We start from the raw sequence: 20,614 nt of genomic DNA, 5'->3' as shown, positions 1-20,614 counted from the left end.
CGATCGCAAAACGAGTCACTGCTATGTCAGCGAACGTAAAAAAGCAACTGGAGAAAGACTTAGGTTCGTGCAAATGGTTTTCCATCCAGTGTGATGAGTCTGTAGGGAAATGTGTTCAGTGCAATGTGGAAAAAAAAAAAAAAGATAAATGTACATATTTCAATAAATTTTCTCGGAATATTTTCCAGGATTGATTGTTTAATAAAAAAAAAAAATTAAAACAGCTTGTGAGAAATCATTAACATTTTTTTTTTTATGCCAGGATATCAAGATATTTCATTATCCCTTTAACTGAAAATAAAAAAAAAAAACACCATTGTGTTTATATTTATTATATTTATAAGAAAGTATATGTTTTTTGAGTATATCAAGCAAGTAGCCCTCTAGACTCTTTTATCCCTTCAGGGAGCCCTCACTCACTAAAAGGTTGGAGACCCCTGCTCTATAATATATCAATGCATGTTTGTGCTGTGTGTGTCGTTGTCTCTAGAGCCTATGAGTCATGGTTCATACGTGAAAGGACGCTTGTATGTTGTAACATTTCAAATGTAATCTGTTTCTTGGCAAAACGGTCCTGAATGTGCAACCCAGGAGTCTGCATTGGAAAAGCGGTTAAGGATCATATGCATAACACCTTGGCGTAAACAACAACAATAATAACAAAAAGCTTTAACTAGCCGACACCTTTGTTCAAGGTGAGCTACGATATTACAAAAGGAACATTACAAAGATTTACCTCTTTTTTTTAATACAGCATGGCATTGGAAATGCAGAAATTCAAGGCATGTACCCTCATCAAGTGTATTATAGCTGGAGCTGGGATTTGAACCTGGAACCAACACTAGCCAGGAACCTGCGCTCTGTGTAATCCCAAAAAAAAGTTAATGTACATATGCATGCACACACAAACAAGGCAAAATATCGCAAGGTTTCCTAAAAATGAACGAAAGTAAGGCTGTTGGAACAGTGAGAAACTCGCGGTTCACCTTCCAAATATTTCTACTCATTTGCTCTTTATAAAAGCAAAACTTATTTTACAGACGATATTGCGGTTAATTCCCTTAATCCTAATTTCCATGTTCCATGTCTTGAAGTCTTGCCATGGCGCCAGGTGTGAACACCATCCTTTGTTCCCGTGAAATACTTTGCCATGTGTCTCCCACCTTCTTTTCCATTGTTTTTAGAGTGTGTGCTGCATGTCCCGAACATTAGCACAAATGTACAAAAGTACAAATAAAATAACTGTAAACTCACAATTAGAATAATGTACATATAAAAGTTGTTGCTATTAGCAGAGAAACAAATGATGAAAAGACGTTACATTGCAGCAGCACTACTGTGATTTGTTGAGTCCTGCATGGGTCCTGCACGGGTGCTGCATTGTTTCTTATAGCGTGACAAGTCCAAAAGAAAAGTGTCACAAAAGAGAGCTGTAAGGTCTTCGTATACAACACTTATTGTGTCCCGCCATGTCGCAGTCAAACATTGCCCTTCTTTTGTAGGTCGATGGTCTCATAAGTGTCCTGGGCATGAGGGGTTAATCCCTGAGCACCAGAGACAAAAGGAGGAGACAGTGAACAACAGCCGGCTCAGGGTTTGAACATTATGATGCCCATCACGATTCAGTCATAGTGGACTACTAAGCTACAAAGTGTGACAATGAAATATACATAGATCTCAAAAATCACAGTTGTAACAGTAGCAATGATTTTTAATTATAACAACAACAACAAATTATTATAATTATTAGCATAATTATTATCGTTATTATTATTATTATTATTAGTAGTAGTAGTAGTATCATTACTATAATAATAATAGTAATAATAATAATAAAAGTAGTAAAAATGAAATTGATCTTACGGTGTACACGCCCTCCTCGTGACCTTGTTTCTGTGGAAAAGTAATTTAATTAATAAAATTAATTTATTAGGGCACTGAAGAAAAGCTGTAATATGAAAAAAAGTGTTTCTGGATACAGAGCTTTTCTTATTTTGTTAGTATAATTAAATGTCAGTGTAATGACATGTTATATGAAGAAAGTAAACTGCCCTGATTTTATTTTTCATTTATTGAACCTAATGTATATTAAGTATTACTATTGCTGCAACTTTGCTTTATAGTTATTTATTAATTAGTAAATTAGAGTACGTCCTAAAACTTGTTAACTGTTCACAAGATATCCCTCAAAGACATCAATATTTTTAACCATGAATGGTTTGCTCATGCAGGTTTCAGCTCATAATCCATTAGCAAGTGGTTTTAAAATCATTGTAAAATTTATTAGTATTTCCTAAGTCACAAGTATGGAGACCTTAAGTAAAAGTATTACCGTAGTATGCAGCCTTATAAATACTTTTTAATTATTTCAGTAAACTTCTCCTGTACGTTTTTCCCCTTCGGCGATACGCCTTATGTTAGTGAAGGGACTTTGGGGAAGTGACTCCAGTGCTTCTGACCACACGAAAGAAAGAGGAAGAAGAGGTGTCTGAAGACAATGAAGAGGACAAATTGGTGTGTTTTGTGAGGTGAGGGGGAGGGGTCTACACAGAGAAGCAAAAACCCAGTTTCCAATCAAGGATCCTACTCAACTCTGCACTTTCCAATCACACTCTTCCTCCTTCCATACATCCGTTGGCCGCCGTCACACGCTCGGAGTGCGAGAAGGTGTATTTTGCGCTGCCGTACACCTACGGTTACATTCTCTCAAGTTGTGGGCGGTGTTCTTAAGCATGTGTGTGTGGTCAAGCGCTTGTGGTTGCAAATGATGGTACTTGCTAAAGTACGCTGGTCGGCTGTCCACGTTTCAGTTAATGTTGCCTCGTTAAAAAAAGGCAGGTGTATAAATAACTGAGAAACTGGTTAGTTTTTTTTTTTATTTGAAAGAGGAACTGCTGACCACACAGAGAAATGGGAAAGAAGAAGAAGAAGAAGAAGAAAAAAAAAAAAACGAAGGGCTGTACGGCAAAGTAGAACAGGGCCGAGGGTGACCGCAAAAGAACAAACTGGACGAGAGAAGCGTTTACCAGAAAGGGATTGATATTTCACAGCAAGCAGGGCAGGCGGTCGGCTGTGTGTCTTCTCCAGTGCAACCGGTTTCCACACTGTGTTGCGTCCAGCCCTCTGTCATCAGTATTGCCCCCAGTGCCCTCAGCAGTTGCATATGGGGATGAAACCACATATATCGCCCCCCACCCCCCCGAAGTACTATGAGTTGGCTTGGTCGGCGCATTATGGAAATTTTCCAAACTGAAGTGTGAACTGCGGTGCAATAAACAGCACTAGCACTAGCTAGGACTAGTGTAAGTCCACGATCCACTAAGTTATCAAGATGGTACCATTTTTTAAAAGAATTTATTATTTATGAGGGGGTGCGGTGGCACAGCGGGCTTGGTCGGGTCCTGCTCTCTGGTGGGTCTGGGGTTCGAATCCCGCTTGGGGTGCCTTGCGTCGGACTGGCGTCCCATCCTGGGTGTGTCCCCTCCCCCCTCCAGCCTTGCGCCCTGTGTTGCCGGGTTAGGCTCCGGCTCGCCACGACCCCGCTTGGGACAAGTGGTTTCACTCAGTGTGTGTGTGTGTGTGTGTGTGTGTGTGTGTGTGTGTGTATTATGGATGAATCTATTAATTATTTTCTCAGGGAAAAGAAGCAAGCAGTGCCGCTTAGATATTTCCCACATTCCGTTGTTGGGGGTTGAGCCTCTAAGGAAAACCTCCTTACGGTCGCAAAAGCAGAGCGAAGCTTTAAGTGGATTAGAAAACACAGAGAAAAATATTTGTTTGCCTGTTCTTTCACCCTTGTGCTGCTTCTCATTTTTCAGGGGTTCTTATTCGTTTCCTCAAAAATCTTATGAAAGCTTTAGAAACGCAGGTAAATACTGACACAAACACGTGCAGGTGTTCATATGTAAACTGTGCTCATGTCTCACCTTTGGCCTTTCTGAGAGCCAGACGACGCTCCCTGATGAGGACCTCACCTGTACGAGAGATGGTGACACATACAAGTCAGCAGTGAGAGGGTGGCGAAGCTCAGACGTGTGTGTGTGTGTGTGTGTGTGGCCTGGGGCCGTGGGGTGTGGGGGGGCTGACAGCGTTCACTGGACAGGCGATACCTTCAGTCTGCAGTAGAGGACGGTGAGGATAATGCCGTAGAGAAAGAGAATCCCATCAAGGATGTAGCAGACCTCGGCCTCTTCTAGAGCGTCTACGCAAGAAAAGCATATATGTGAGTATAGGGTCATCACCCTTCATCACGTCGTCATCAGCAGCAGCACCATCATGACGTCCATCCCTTGACTGGCAAATTGCGCCTTTGGGTTCAAATCATATGTGTGTTTGTGACTGAAGCTCTCAAACTGCTCAGCCAATCATTTCCTTCTCAAATAAACCATCGTTTCGTCACCTGGTTTCAAGCTACACTCAATCACAGCTTTTCCATTACAAAAAAAAAAAAAAAAAATTAAAAATGAGCCTTGTTCAAGTGCACAATTTCACTTTTTTTGGAGTCATGTTTAATTTTTTTTGGAATGTAAAGTTATTTCCAGCATTTTCTGAGAACAAAGGCTGTCTTAAAATCAAAAGAAGCACTTTGATGCAAATACACATTTATATTAATATATGCAATAAATACAGTATTTGTATACTATAAGAGCATCAGGACACTTTCAGTTTGCGTCATGTGTTTTTTTTTTTCTTCCACAGACTAAATCCTTTTTTACTATATTTAGATGGAATTGGTATTTTGGCCTTTTGCAGTATGTGGGACAAGTCACATTTCCTGCCTTTTCAAAAAATTGTAGCCGAAGATCTTAAAACACCTCCGTGTGAAACACATTTAATCATTAAAACTTTTTCATTATGATTGTAGTTAATCTGCTTTAGTGCCTTTCAGTCAAAAGCGTTTTGGCTTCGTTTGGTGTTTAATTTCAAGAAAAGCTTTTTCACGGATCGTTCCAAGGAGCTCTCGGTTCCTAATAAAAAACATTTCTCGCCGTTGTTCTGGATTGTAGATTTTCCTTCGTTTTCTGTACCCCTTGCTTTGTGTTTTCCACCTCCTGCCCTTCCGTCCTGCATTTCCACCTTAACATCACGTCAAGCGCGCAAACGTTTTCCGGCACTTTGCGAGCCCTTCGAGAAGAAATGTTGCCCTCTCCTTCATCCCTGCGTGTAACTCGGTCACCTTGAAACACGAAACACTCTTCCTGCTCCAGTCACTCGAAATTGCTGCGCTTTAACGATTTGTCCGAAAATTGCGTCGATTTTTTTTCGCTTTCTCACTGAGCAAATCTGCTCGACATGCCGAACGTCGCTGTCGATCGCCGTCTTGGTTACGCGTTGCTTGGGCTCGCCTGTCGCGCCAACTGCGTGTTTTGCTTTTCTTGTCTGCTGTTTTCTTTTGTCACCCATCATAGAGCTCACTTCTTCTCTTTGCTCCATCACCCCAGCGCCATCCCCGTTCCGGCCAAAACCGCCGGACTCGACAAGTCAAGTGCGGCCTCTTTACCATCGGGCCACCCGCTTTTACAGCCATACGAACGTACGCCTGCGACGCCGACGAGCGAGAGGCCGAGCGCGACCCCGCGGAGGCAACGGGGCTCTCACCTGTTCCGCTGAAGTTCAGCAGCAGGATGACGATGAGGATGGAGCGACGGCTCATCTTCGGAGAGACGCGAAGGCTAGCAGCGGGCGCGGGGTGGCGCAGGTGCCGGGTGTTGTGTGGCGCTGCCGCGGAGACGCCGAGTCGGAGGAGCTGCTCGCGCTGATGCTTAAGTGCAGGAACTGCAGCAGGATGTGGTCACTCAGTGTCCGTTTTAACATCAGGCTCCGACCACTTCCTGACGCCGGCCCTCCCTCGCACACCAAAGAGTGGCAGGCGCAGGCCTGATGGGCACACGGGCACGTTTTTCTTTGTTGTTATACAAGAGTACAACCGCGTCAAACTGGGGAAGGACACGTCACTCTGAGACATATTTGGTATGAAAGACAAGTGCAGGCCTTAGCTGAAGGAAATCAGAATGAACCGAATTTAGTGGCGCCTCTAAAATTTTTGTGGAACAGAAACTGTGGCTGAAATGAAACGAAAAGAAAACTTGCGAGATTCAGTTTTGGCGTGGAGGACGGAGAGCACGGGTGTGACTCGCTGAAGCCATGGTGGGGGTCGAGGGCCCCTAACAAACCACTTCCTGGAAGCACTGACACACAAGCGCGCGTTCGGCCTCTCTGTGTTATCGCTTTACCTGGTTCCCCCCAAGAACAACAGCAGAGCTTTGGGACATCAGAGAGACCCTCAGGAGTCCATGGATCAAAATGAATGAGGGAAGAAGAACAAGAAGGGGAAGGGGAAGAGAAGGTGAAGAAGGGGAAGTGAAGGAGAAGAGAGGGAGAAGAAGGTGAAGAAGTCCATGTGCAATGAAAATAGTGTCTTGTGCAGCAGTAAATTCGGCAGGGCATTAAATCACACATTGACTGAAACCACTTGTACCGAGCAGGTGGGGAGGTCGCGGCAAACCGGAGCCTAACGCAGGGCAGAGGGGTGGAGGAGGAGGAGGAGGGGACGCACCCAGGACGGGACGCCGGTCCATCACAAGGCACCCGAAGCGGGACTCGAACCCCAGATCCACCAGAGAGCAGGCACAGGCCAAACCCACTGTGCCACCACGCCCCCTCTAGGGCAATAAATGCTATAATAAAATAAAAGCAAGGTGTACACACACCGTACAGGACAAGGATTGTCCCAGGGTAAAAACACCTTAGAGCAGCTATTTCAAGGTGTCTCAAACTGTATGAACTTTTCTTCATGCATCAATTACACAACCCGTCCTTCGTCGTCCTTCATTGTCCATCGTCGTCCACACCTTCACTTTGAGGTTAAAATACATGAAAAGTGTGACTGGATTTGCTCTGTGACAAAGAACAGAAGGCAGTTGAGACCAGTAGGAGGAGGTGCCGGTGGTGGAAGGATGACCACAAAGTAAAGTCCACATGATCATAAGCGACCAAAAGAAATCAGACCCGCCTGCACCGCCTGGAGATGAGTGTAACATTGACGAAGGAGAGGGAAGCGGCTGCATTTTACCGTTTACTTCTGAACATCTTTGAAATGATCTGGATTTCTGTATAAATGGCTCCTAAAATGTGATGTGAAATGTAAAAAGTGGCCAATGTCCATAGGATCCCTCCCCATACGCTCGATGCTACGTCTGTCCTCAAAACTGACCTCCACAGTAAAATGATTATTACGCATCATAATGTTCATTTGCTCGTGTAGCTGACACTTTTCTCCAAAGCGACTCACAATACCAAGCTGCCCATTTATACAGCTGGGCAATTTTACTGGAGCACTTGAAGGTATGTACCCTGCTCAAAGGTACTACAGCTAGAGATGGGATTCGAACCTACGACTGGTCAATCCGAAGGAAGAGAGGCTCTGAAGGCACCGGTAGAGTTCGTTCCTTTGCGCAGCGGACTTTTCAAAGAGCTGCTCTCGCAACGGCACCGTTCCCGTGTCGATGGCGGTTCTGGAACGAGACACGTCACGTCGATCATTCGAACCGTAGCACTGCAAAGGCTCCTCAGCCTCCTCGCCGTTGAGTCTGTCCAATAAGCTCTCACCGAGAGCTCCTTTTTCCACTGAGAGTGTAAGAGACGAGGTAGCCGAACGTGACCCCCCTCCCTTCGGTAGGAGTGCGATGCACCCTTACCAAGGACTTCCTGTTTGCTGTCAGGCTCTTGTTCACAGCACGACAGCATATTTTTAAAATCTGCTGCTGATGTGTCTCTGCCAGAGTAAGGCGGTAAATGGACAGAGCTCCTTTACCCTGCTTGCGCCCCGTGTTCATGTAGACCCCCGGCAGCCTTCTCGTGACACATGAAAACACGGTGCCGCCCCTTGGTCAATCAGACTGACCGTGAGCTTTAAGAGGACACGTTGACACACAGAATCTTCTCACCCGGAGTTCAGTTGAAGTAAAGCAATGTTCGACTCTGGTGAAAACGGTATGTCGGTGACGGTGGCCGCGCACAGCGGACGCTCTGTTCAGAGCTGCTCAGAGCTGCTCCTTGAGAACATGTTCACAGTCACTTTGTGATGCTGGTCTAATGGTTAGTAGGTGTGTTGCCATAGTAACGAGCCTACAGGTAGGATGAGGTGTTAAAGGACTGTCCCTGCAGGTAGGGTGTGTTGCTATAGTAACAATCCTCCAAGTATGTTTTTAACTCGGTGAGGTCCGCACCAGCTCTGCTGCGAAGCTTCGAGTCTTCCGTGTTAGTAGGATGGAGACAGAAATAAACAAACACATATAAATTATATATATATTATAAATGGACTACTATTTTTGCATTTCAGTGAGTTTTAGGTATCATTTTTTTTTTTGTAACAAATAATGGTAATTTAATCTCCTGTCAATAGGAATTTGCCCAACGCTGTGATTTCACAGAACAAATTGACCCTGTGATGTGAGGAATTGGTGTCTTTACACGTTTAGTGGGGTATTTCAGGGGCGTTTTATCCAAACAATGGAAGCTGTTGTGTTCGAATTGTCCGACGGAAGCATTTCTACACACTGGTGTGTTCGGTCTTGTGTCTTCAGCCCATGGGGACGACGCTCCTTATGGGTTGAGACTCCTGAACTTGTTGCACTTATTCTGAAAAGTGCAGTGCAAGCGAGGAACATTACAGAGAGAGAAAACGTAACAGAACTTTTGTGATTTTTTAGTTGGAACCATTTTTTTCTGTAATTTCCATCAAAACCAGTTGCAAGCGAGTAGAATAAACTAGTGGAAACACTGTGATTTTCAGCTGAACACCCAGTTTGTCCGTCTCTGCCTCACGCCGAGACCACCGTTACTTCTCATTCGCCACTGTTAAAAATACGTTTCCCACCTGTGCTGCAGCTGGTCCGCATGGGCCACAGCCGCCGCTCTCGAACTCCTTTCGTTTCCCTCTTTCATAAAGATGATGGGCACGATTACTCCAGCAGTCAACTTCAGTTATGGGAACATGGCCGTTTCCCTCCTCGAGTACTGTGTTTTACTCCACGGTTGTCTTGCCTGGTACATACTCTACATACTGTATTACGTGTGTAAAATGAAACTGCTCTTAAAATCTCCCACCCAAACTCCAATGGTTGTATTTGCATATGTGTGTGTGATCCATATCTATATACATACACACACACACTGTATATCCATCAGCTGCTCATCATGAGCAAGGCTGCGGTGATCCAGCGCCTATCCCAGAATCACGAGGTGCAAGGTTTAGGAGGATTATCCTGGAAGGGAGACAAATGCACATAGGGTAGCCACACACACGTACACACACAGTGCCTATAAAAAGTCTCCAGGCTTCAGCAAGGACACTGCCCACAATGTCCACATTGTCCATGTCCCAGAGGCTCTCAGTTGCGGTTCAGCTCTGCATAATTTAAGCGTTTCGTTACATTTATTCAGTTAGCCGACACTTTTCTTCAAAACAACACCGTTCAGCTACTTGCACTTATTTACCCATTTATACAGCTGGGTAACTTTACCGGAGTGACTGAGGGTAAGTATCTTGCTCAAGGGTACTACAGGTGGAGGTGAGGCTCGAACCTGCAACCTTCAGTAGTGTAGTGGTTAGAGCTGCTGCCTTTGGACCCACTTTCATATAATCCTACAACCACAGATATTTTCTCAGAGCAATTAGGGTTTAGTAATTTGGTCAAGGGGACAAGAGCAGGACCCCTTATAAATGAGAGGAGACTGATGATGTTTGTTTTCGCCCAGGCCTTTCCCTGTGTAAATTATACACTTTACCACTGTCACCTTCTCTGTGCTGCTGTGTGTTGGGGAAACACGCCTAGGGTCTCCCCAAGCTCATGTACAAAGCAGCTTGTGTTGCTGTGGGACTGCCTCACTCTGTGGCAGAGGGCAGGATGATAGAGTCCCTTATGAAGGACAGCACGCACCCCCTCCATGAGGTGGTATCACTGAGCTCCCGTAGTCACCGAATCATTCGGTGCTTTAGCAGTCCTTCTTACCCACAGCCACCAGCCCCCCGTAACTGTAGTCAAGGGGCCGTTAGCTCTCCAGCGCTCCCATGGGCCCTCAACTCCTTTATCACCAGTCGGTCGGAACACCGCGCACCCTGCCGTGCGTCGCGTTGAGCTACTCGTGTCCATTTTGTGCAGGGATCAGTGAAGTTTCACCTTAGGGTGGAAAGGGAGGAGACACCAAGTCAGTCGTCCTGCACAGCCCGTTATAGTGGCTCTGAATGAAATCCAGCTGGGACCACGCAGGGTCCGAGCGACAGTCCTCGACATCGCGGACGTCGCTGCGCGGCGGACGCAATTGAACGTTCAGGAGCCCAGTCGTTATGAAAGCCGTGGTTTTTATTTCTGTAATACCGTGGAAAAATAATTACATACAATTTGAAAAAATATTGAATAAAATAAAATAAGAAAAGGAAAATGTAATAACCGTTTTCCTTTTTGTACACTTTTTCTTTAAGAACAGAACACAGCAAGAGTAACACTTGAAAGCCTGTGAAGACACAGAAATACAGTCCTATCATGGATATAAAAGAATAGAAGTGGTACAGTGAGGACGATGATGAGGACAGGGCGTAAAACAGGGAAATACAGGCAACACACAACAGCATTCGCTCACTCACACGCACACACACACTTCCCTGTTTTACCCTGTCATGTCATTCTTCATAAAGCATTACAGACCCCGGTAATGAGTCTCTGCCAATTATGATCATAGTAAAAACACTAATGAAAGGTATACCTTGTTTAGATGTGCTGACGCAGGACAATAGTTTCAATGACAACATGAAAGATGAGAGGACTCAGTCTGTTCTCCACCCTGGAGTCTCCCCCCCTTTTCCATTTCTCCATCCGTGTCCATCGTTTCCACTGTTTGACGACCCACCCCACCCCACCTAACAATAGAAAACATACAAGGGTCATAGTGCATATAACTGCTGCATTCATTTTTTGTTTTACCCTTGCCCCCCTCCCAAAAAAAACACTGTTATTTGGTGCCCAAATTATGAAAACCATGGGCAAGACAGACCACTTTGGCCTGGTTCAGAAATGTTCAGATTATCACCGCCAAATCCAAAAGTACCTGCTTTCTGCAGTCTTTCAGCATCTTTCTGATCAGAGGATCCCAAAAAAAAAAAAAAACTATATGTATAAAAACTATATACATATAACCACAATCATAATCCTAACCATAGTAGTATTAACCTATTTGTATTATGTAATTTATATTAGGAAGGCATTCATAAAAGGTAAAACGTGTAAAATTAAAAAAGTAGAAATGAAATGACCCCCCCCCCCCCTTTTTTTTTTTGTAAAACTCAAGGAGTCCCCTCCCCCAACAAATTCTTATTTACAGCCTTTAGCCTACTTATCTATTCATCCAGAAGAAAACAGGAGTTCTGGAAGGGGGGGATTTTTTTATTTCCTTCATTAAAAAAAAAAGAAAAAAAAAGCCTCTTAATAGCAGGAAAGATATAGAGAATGTACATCAGCGTGATCTGATGAGGATATTTTACATTATATCTAAGTATGCATGAACACGTGTGTTTCAGTACACACATTCCTATGGTTATGGTGCACAGCAATGTGTGTGTCAGTCCCTCCGCAGTACAGTAATCAGAGTGAAAATGCTGGACCTTCTCCCGACAGCCATCTACATTGGGATCAAGTCGGGATGGCCCCCGTTTCCAGGACCGAAGCTCTCGCCGCATTTGATTCTAGGCATCCTGCTGCATCCCACCCAGGTCCACAGACCGTTTAAAAACATTGAAACAAGCACAATGATTTATGTCGGACAACACGAGTAACAGCGACCGCTTGAGCGACCCTACGTGGAACAAGAGACGTGTGCTACCAATGTCGTACCTTTGTGAATGCAGTCCACGTACCGAACTCGCAGAGTCGTGCGAGGCCACGCGTCATCGGCAAATCGACCGAAGAGACGTCTGTGTGGGAATCCCCAGAATCTGAGCTGCTCTTAGCTGTGCCTCCTGCGAGCTCAGTGGTACAAAGGGGTCCTCTGAGCGTCGCAGTGACTACGAAGAGCCACGGCGAAGCCTTCCAGCGGATCACACAGTAGTCTGGTCTCTGTTCGGACAGGTAAGAGTCCCAAGCACTGCTCTGCAGCACGGGCTGCTCCGCGGTTCAGTACCAAAGAGGAATGGCCGTCTCTGTGTGCCCCCCCACGGTTGTGACCTTAAGCCCAACAGTAGGCACACAACGTCAGGAAAAACCTCATCGACTGAAAGTGAACGTCACCCGACTCGAGACGCGTGACTCCATCTTTGAACCTTTGGTCCACAACTCCTTATAAAAATATTGTAAAAATGTTTCTAAATGTAATTCTTTTTTTCCCATGTAGATATAAACATGATTAAAAAAAAAACAAAAGTCCTACTCTACTGTGCAAGTGAGAGAAATACACTAATATTCAGGGGAAGATTTCTGTACAAATTTTGGCAAATTATTAAATGCATACAGTGTTCCCCATTTCATAAAGACTTACCATGGTAAACTATGGTAAAAATTAGAGTGTAGAAATGGTTGAATAATAGGGAACACCTTAATATACTGTACAACAGCCTGACACTATTGTAAGTGTACAAAGTCACACCTCATACACCGTACTAATTTGTTAGCCTGGCACCATAAACATCTCATGTATAATACTCCAATCTCAGCACAACACACACACACACACACACACACACACACACACACACACACACACGACTGCTCGTACCCCGTGCCCCTCCCTAAGCCTGTCGTGCTGAGCACATTCACACCTCAGAGCTGTCCACGCCATGGTGCACCGTGTCCTACAATCTCGCAGTGGAGCCTTCGGCGGCCGTCACCTCACGTCTGTCATGTAGACATAGAGAAGCCGTGTAGCACCTTCTGGGCCCCAAGGTGGCGCCACTGACCTACGAGGGGCTGCCACTTCTGGCTCCTCCTCCACTCATCTTTTTCAAAGCAGGAGCACATTAAAGAACACTGCAGTTCCCATGAACAGTTGGTGCTCACTGATGCTGCCCGTCGTACCACAGTTTACAGAGAGGGAGGTGACACGTATTGGGGGGGAAACGGGGGGCAGGTGGGAATCCGGTCAGTCTGCATGCGTTTCCCCCCTTCGACTGTCTCCTCTCCCCCTACACCTCACTGTTTCGACTACTCTCGAGGACTCCTCTCTCCATATCACCTTCATCCTCTTTTCTCCGTGATTGTGGCTTTCGCTTTCAGCTTCGCCAGCTGGAAAAATCAGTGTGGGAGTATGTGTGTGTATGTGCGTGCACGCGCACACATGTGTTTTTGCAGGCCAGAGTTATAGGCTGGCTGTGAATATTTGGGTGTGTGGGTGTGTGTGTGTGTGTGTGTGTAGCTACTCATATGTCAATGTGTGCGTCTCCATCACACGTGTGTCTGCATACGCTGTGTATGTCTGTGGGAGTAGTCAGAGGGCTGGGAAGTGTAGGAGAAACGAGCCGAGGTGCCGTACTTGCCCAGGCCGGGCTCTGAGCCCGCCCCCGGCCCCGCTCCTGCCCCCACTGCCGGCCCCGTCCCATACATCTCGTAGGCTGGTCCTCCTTCAAGAGGTGGGGCAAACCCCAGCCTGTAGGAGTACTGCGTGGGGTAGCCGTAGTTGTCGTAGGCCAACTGTGTGGACGAGTCAAGCAGGCTGCAGTCCCCAGAGAAGTCGCCCGATGGAGGCGCAGGGTTTGGCGCTGCCTGCTGGGACTGGCCCGGTCGTGAGAACGTGTTGAACTGCGCATAGCTTGTGTGGGACAACCTGGACGGGGGGCGTGGATCGTAACAGGCACCACGGGCCCCTGGGGCCCCGCCCGTTGCCCCTGCCGTACTAGGCCCTGCCCCGGGTCCGCTGGTGGCTGCTGCAGCACCTGCCCCTGTGGGATTGGTGGGGCGGTACTCGGGGTATAGCATGGAGCGCGAGGATGGCCTGGCGTCATCGTGGGTGGTGGCACGAACGTTGTAGTAGCCGTTGGTTGGGTCCTGGGTGCAGAAAAGAGAAGACAAGGTTTTTAACTACGGTTATTGTAAAATACAAATACTGCGCTTACATATATTACATTGCATGGGGTAACTGTTCATGTTCAGTTATACAAGTAAAATCTGTGTACAGTTTCACTTTAACTGACAGTGTGTGTAGAAAGCATTCACCCCCTAGACTGATACTACAACTGGCTGTGCATTACAATACATTTGAACTGATTTTGTTTCCCATATTTGACATGCTAAACATTTTGATGGGCCACAATCTCACACACACACACACACACACACACTTTTAGGACCGCTTGTCCCATACGGAGTCGCGGGGAACCGGAGCCCACCCGGTAACACAGGGCGCAAGGCCAGAGGGGGAGGGGACACACCCAGGACAGGACGCCAGTCTGTCGCAAGGCACCCCAAGCGGGACTCGAACCCCAGACCCACCGGAGAGCAGGACTGTGGTCCAACCCACTGCGCCACCGCACCCCTCGGGCCACAATCACTTATCATAAAATTAAATAAAATACAAAGCTGAAAAACACAGTTGAGAATTATTCCAGCCGTTATGATTTACTGTTAAAATGTGTGCACTCAACCTGTTATCATTAGACTAAGATAGCTCTGATGGGAACACATCATCCACCAACTTTACCTGCAACGTAAGGGGGAAAAAAAAAAATCTGTGTGTGGGACCATCCTGATGGTAACACCACACAAAGCAATATGAAGACAAAAGAACTAAGGACAGAGTTGATAACAGGGACAGGCCAGGTAAGGGATATTAGAACATTTCATCGGCTAAGAGGACACATAAAACTTCCTAGAATTTCATCCAAGAACTAAACTGGTGAAAGAAGCAGCAACAAGGTCAAAAGCAGCTCTTAATTTGCAAGAGTATCACAACTCAGACTACACAACCTTAGTCATTGATTGCTCAGGTTCTTGCCATATAGCCAAGATTCATGGAGAAGGAAACCAAATTTGAAAAAGCTCACACGAAGTCTTCTTAAATTTGAAGGGGACAACCGTATAGGAGCCTCAGAAAGAATATGGAGAAAAATTCTCTGGTCTGACAAGACAAAAGTTATTTCACCTTAAACTCATCACTTTCCAAACACCATCACCACAGTGGTGGTGGCAGCATTATGCTGTGGGACTGCTTTTCATCAACAGCCACCGGCAGGTTTCTTAAAGTACAAGGTCAAATGGGGGGGATTAAAACCTTGTACAGTCCTGAGAAGAACTACAACTGGGACAGTAATTCATATCTCAAGATGATAACCCCTGCACAAAAAGCCAATGTTGGTCAAGACTGGCTTAAAAAGGTGAAACTCCTTCAGGGGCCCAGCCACTTTTCCTAATTCAGTCTTACACACAATGCATGGCAGGAACTGCACAATGCCGTTCATCAAGTAACCTGAAACAGAGTAATTTTGCAAGGAAAAGTGGACAAATATTAAACCTGCAAAATGTGAAGAGAGGGGAAAAAAAAAAAAAAAAAAAAGTTAAAAGCATACTACAGAAGACATGAGCCTGCTACCAAATATTAAATGCCCAAGGACTAAAAGGGGAGAATACTACCAAAATTTTAATCTTGCTTTCTTAAGCATAAAAACCTATTGTTATATGTGTTGTCACAGCAAATTGTAGTAGTCTGTGTGGGTCAATACTAAATCAAATTTAAGTTAAAGGTGTGGGGAGCTGTATACATGACTTTGCATATTATGTTGGTGGTATTTGTAATAATTCTACTGTAACACAAGTTTGTAGGAAATTTTCTTCATATCTTCTAAAGGTTTCTCATCTTTTCTCTTTCCCTGAATTAGCTACTTTTTTATATTTTTAACAGTGATAAATTATTTTTGGCTACTTTCCCGCAAGCGCACACAGTCTGAACCGCGTGTCCCATTCGGGGTCGCGGGAAGTTGAAGCATAACCCAGCAACACAGAGTGTAAGGCTGGAGGGGGAGGGGACACACCCAGGATGGGACGCCAGTCTATCACAAGGCACCCCAAGCGGGACTTGAACCCCAGACCCACCGGAGAGCAGGACCCGGTCCAACCCACTGCACCACTTGCCCCCCCTGGCTACTTTCCCTCTTTTTCCAAAATATTTCAATGCCTGAGAACTGAGCTTTGTTGCAGAAATTTTCCACCATGAGGACGTTAACTTCACCATTTTGAGGAGCAATATCAGAGGAAGGGGATAGAATGGAAAAGAAACCAGTGGAAAAAGAGGCTTCGGTTTGACAGGCCAGAGCATGTGCGATGATCACAGCATATGTGTACGTGGTCCTGGCGAGGTGTATTTAAATGCTGTGCCAGTCACCTTCAGCTCGTACTCTTCACGCGTATCCAGCGTGTCACTGCGCAGGTCCTGCTTCAGATCGATGTCATCCTTGAATGGCTGGGTGGAGGGAGACAGGGAGACAGAGGGCAGAAACTAAACCATCAAACGACGAAAACACACGCACGCACACAGACACACACATGCACGCACGCACGCACACGGAAAGAGGGGGAGGAAGGGAGGAAAGAGGAAAACAGATAGAGATCAATTGATATCGGCTGTTACTTAGTGCAGGTGAAGAAAGGTCATTAGTTGAAAAGGGTTCAGACACTTAGTGGAGGTGAGCACTAGGTAGCCAACGGCGAGAGGCCACCAGGTCGCCGCGCATGAGGTTAGCATTTAAGGGACGTCTCGTCAGGTGGGGGTCTGTCCCGTACACCAGCATGACAGGTGACAAGTACAGGCAGGGCACAACTTTCCTGCATCCCACTTCCACCCCACTGTCATGGACACTCACGGAATACATGGCCTTGACCATGCGCGTTGCTGTGGATACGGTGGAGGCGTCATCCTCCAGGCTGTGCGTTTCCTTGTTGACGGTCTCCACTTTGATGTCTGGCTTCCCCAGCGTCACCCCACGCCGACCTAATTTAAAAAAAAAAAAAAAAAAAACACACAATATCTGTACTTTAAAAATATTCAGACTTGACAAAAGCATTGTTGTATGACTATACATAAGGTATTGATTGCCAGTTTATTATATTGTTTAACTGTATGAAGCATGTGTACAGCTCCAAGAAGCATTTGTGAACCCCCTGGAATTACCTGGTTTTCTGCATTAATGAGTCATACAATGTGGCCTGATCTTCAGCTAAGTTACAATAATAGACAATGTGCTTAAATTAGTAACACAGGCAACTGTACTTCATTTAGTCAATACTGAATATGTCATTTAAACATTCACAGTGCAGGCTGGAAAAGGTATGTGAACCTCTATGCTAATGACTTCTCCAAAAGCTAACTGGAATCAGCTGTTCCAATCTTCAGTCATTGACTGAAAGTGTGTGTTGCAGGTACCCTGCCTTGTTTGTTTGTGTTTAATTAAAAAAAATAATAAAATAAAAATAAATGTTTACTAGTGACTGACAATAGTCCCAAGAAAGATCTAGTCATACAAACAATGCCCTGGTCAAAAGAAACACAGACCTTAGAAGATGAACTGCAGAGATGCAAAAAGCTAGAGAAAGTCATCAGTCCACAGTTAGTTAAAAAAAGAAAAAAAAAAAGACAAAAATTTAAAAAAGTGTTGCTTCTCTCCCAAAGACAGGGCATCCTACAAACGTCAGTGCAAGGACATGCTATACAATCTTCAGTCAAGTGGAAAAAAACCCTACTCTGAGAGCTAGCTAAGGATCTGCAGGCATCTCCTGAACACCTGTATTCATGTGTCCACTACAAGAAAAATATGGGAAACCCCTGCACTCGGGGGGGGGGGGGGGCGGGATTGCTGCATCTCAAGTTTGCAAAATACCACTGGATGTTGCATGTTTCTAGGAAAGTGTGTGGACAGATAATACAAAAGTTGAATTCCTTGGCAGAAACACACAAGGTGATGTTTAGAGGACAAAAGCACTGCACACAAACACCTTATTCTAGCCATGAAGCATGGTGGAAATGTACATAAATACACATTCCAGGATACCTATAGACATGTTTAAAAAAATGTTGTTAGAATTTCAGTGCAGTAGCATTTTTCTGTGATCATTACTTTCATAAATGTGCTTTGTGCAATTTTGAAAAAGATGCAACTGGCACTACAACCACACACGCACTGATTGAACTCCCCATTTATGACTCAGACACCACATCTCCAATCCCTGGGTACTGGTTTAGAGCAGCCATTCAACAAAGTACGTACATACGTACACACACACACACACACACACACTTTCTGAACTGCTTGTCCCATACGGGGTTGCGGGGAACCAGAGCCTAACCCGGCAACTCAGGGCGTAAGGCTGGAGGGGAAGGGGACACACTCAGGACAGGACGCCAGTCCGTCACAAGGCACCCAAAGTGGGACTCGAACCCCAGACCCACCGGAGAGCAGGACCCGGTCCAACCCACTGCGCCACCACACCCCCCCACTTCAACAAAGTAGAGAGAACAAATACTTATGGGTACACTTAAGAAAATTGCCAAACAAAATATGTTCATTTAACTATGTTCAGAAATGTAATTACACTTAGAGCAAGACAACATCCTGAGAGATGAGAACAGCACCCTTTCATACTGACAACCTAAACTTTGATTGTCAAATATACAAGATGTATGTTGCTTTGGAGAAAAGCACCTGCTAAATGAATACATGTCAAATACCACTGCTGAAACAGTAGATTCATCATCAACAACAACCTCATTATTTAGCTGACACTTCTCTAAAGTGACTTATAATGTTAAGCTATTTACAATTACTTACCCATTTATACATATGGGTCATTTTTACTGGATCAAGTCAGGTGAAGTACCTTAGCTCAAGGGTCCTACAGCAGGAGTTGAGATGTAAGGACCCAGGGTTGCATTTACATTTATTCATTTAGATGCTTTTCTCCAAAGTGACTTACAACATTAAGCTACCATTTACCCATTTATACGGCTAGGTAACTGTACTGGAGCAATTTTAGGGTAAGTACCTTGCTCAAGGGTATTACAGCTGGAGGTAAGGCTCAAACCTGCAACCTTTAGGTCCAAAGGCAGCAGCTCTAACCACCGCACTACCAGCTGTCCCCGTACAGAAATAAAACTACAGACATGTCCATTGTTACACAGGGCCACCACAGAGCTGTACATGTAACACCATCACGTCTGAGTGCAGCTGCACGTGTGACAGCATGTGCGTGTGCGCGCTGCTCGGATGCGAAATTGCACATACTGCCTTTGCGCTGGCGGTAGAGGAAAAAGGCGAGTGCCAGCAGGCAGATGAGGAGCAGTATGGAGGAGCCCACAGTCCCTCCCGCGATGATCCCCACTGGAACCATTTCTGAGAGACAGAGGGAGAGTGAGAGGCACAGCATTTATTCACTGTAAACTCAGCGCTGTGGCTCTGCCAGCGCACACTGAGCGGTAATTTGTGCCAACGGAATGGCCTAAACCTGAGCGGGCGTGGGCGGCGGTGTTTTCCTTGCAGGCTGTGCCAAAGAGCAGCATTACATGCAGAGTTAGCCGCCCGCGTAAACACTGGGGTGGGGGCAGGGCAAAAGGGCAAGATGGGATTGGTACATAGTCAAACCTCTCTCCTCCAGGGTGATGATCATGGTCCCTGGACCAAAGGCATTCCAGGCGGTGCAGTTGTAAGGCGAATGAAAGTCTGACTCCATGACGTTGTTGATAGTGAGAGTGGAGAGGACAGCGCCGCCCTGGGGGTGGGCCTTGCTCTGCTCCACCGTGTATCTCTCCAGCAGGGTGCCTTTCTCCTTCTCCCACACGTTCTCCTTCCATGCCCACACCTGGAACACACATCCGCACGTTTGTTTACGCTTCCCATAACTTGGGAATCACAGCGACGGTCATTTCAAGGGAACGCAAGATTTCTAGTCCCATGCCAGAAAAATGCAACATATGTAGTGGTGCAAATACATGCTTTTACAATTCTTACATTAATCTTTGGGAGGGGGATTAGAACTCTTTGCTAACACCAAGGGCTGTTTTTCAGGGCTTATTGTCCTTGTCCAATGTTATGTACACACAGCGGCAGTATCTCCACACAGAGCTGGCTACTGCAGCCTTCAACTAGTGCGGACAAATCAGACGAAAGAAGCAACGCCACCTTTTGCCGATGCTTCCCATGGATGCAAATCCAGCCTCATCTCTAAATCTCTGTGCTACCGTTCTACCCCCCCCCACACACACACACCAACGTACACATTGTTCAGACAGGTGTCTAGCGCTCACAACAACCTGGTGGGGCTTTGTCCTCAAATCCCCTGAATTACACAAAAGCGCACGAGCGCACAAACTAATTCCACATACGCACACACAAATGCAAAACAAGAACACACACAGTCTATCCTCAGCAGTCTTATCCCGATACTGTTGGTAGCGGAGCTGCAATTATACTGGAAGTTAAAGACTACATGAAAAATTTGTATTCATGTGCACTATAACTATGATGCAAAGAGTTCAAAGGGATGAATACTTTGAAAGCATTGTGTATGTCTATAGATACGTAAAACATATACAGCAGGACGCCCATATCCGTTTCACTTAACCGCGGTCTGAAAAAATTAAGTAGAAA

At 45.6% G+C, this 20,614-nt stretch overlaps 2 protein-coding genes across 3 annotated transcripts in view; both read right to left on the bottom strand.

Annotated features, from left to right (window-relative positions):
* Positions 1 to 1,185: 1,185 nt before the first annotated feature.
* Positions 1,186 to 5,887, bottom strand: LOC108937834 (high affinity immunoglobulin epsilon receptor subunit gamma-like). Its single transcript, XM_029255207.1, has 5 exons — positions 5,599 to 5,887; positions 4,110 to 4,201; positions 3,927 to 3,974; positions 1,864 to 1,893; positions 1,186 to 1,544 (listed from the first exon to the last, which is right to left on the bottom strand). Exons 1-5 carry the CDS (start codon positions 5,651 to 5,653, stop codon positions 1,479 to 1,481), a joined length of 291 nt encoding a protein of 96 aa, XP_029111040.1. The 5' UTR covers positions 5,654 to 5,887; the 3' UTR covers positions 1,186 to 1,478.
* A 4,497-nt stretch (positions 5,888 to 10,384) lies between these two features.
* Positions 10,385 to 20,614, bottom strand: part of kirrel1b (kirre like nephrin family adhesion molecule 1b) — a 45,547-nt gene continuing 35,317 nt past the window's right edge. The window contains exons 11-15 of one of the 2 annotated variants that reach the window (XM_018758178.2): positions 19,610 to 19,826; positions 19,253 to 19,360; positions 16,838 to 16,965; positions 16,360 to 16,473; positions 10,385 to 14,030 (exon numbers count right to left, since the gene is read on the bottom strand). In XM_018758178.2, coding sequence (XP_018613694.1) covers positions 13,431 to 14,030; positions 16,360 to 16,473; positions 16,838 to 16,965; positions 19,253 to 19,360; positions 19,610 to 19,826 — 1,167 coding nt within the window. In that variant the 3' untranslated portion in view covers positions 10,385 to 13,430. The remainder of the gene's footprint in view (positions 14,031 to 16,359; positions 16,474 to 16,837; positions 16,966 to 19,252; positions 19,361 to 19,609; positions 19,827 to 20,614) is intronic. The other variant, XM_018758180.2, reaches the window with a different exon arrangement.

This window comes from Scleropages formosus, chromosome 1 (genome assembly GCF_900964775.1).
Source record: "Scleropages formosus chromosome 1, fSclFor1.1, whole genome shotgun sequence".
In the NCBI taxonomy this organism is placed as follows: domain Eukaryota; kingdom Metazoa; phylum Chordata; class Actinopteri; order Osteoglossiformes; family Osteoglossidae; genus Scleropages; species Scleropages formosus.
The sequence above is the reverse complement of the archived record's forward strand: the minus strand, read 5'-3'. Positions and strand labels throughout refer to the sequence as shown.

Bases quoted from the DNA above. Each gene is read 5' to 3' on its own strand.
- LOC108937834 (XM_029255207.1), bottom strand. From the start codon at position 5,653: ATGAGCCGTCGCTCCATCCTCATCGTCATCCTGCTGCTGAACTTCAGC. The intron at 4,202-5,598 runs GTGAGAGCCCCG...TTTCTTGCGTAG, and splicing joins GCTGAACTTCAGCGGAACAG to ACGCTCTAGAAGAGGCCGAG. The intron at 1,894-3,926 runs GTGAGACATGAG...ACTTTTCCACAG, and splicing joins GGCTCTCAGAAAGGCCAAAG to AAACAAGGTCACGAGGAGGG.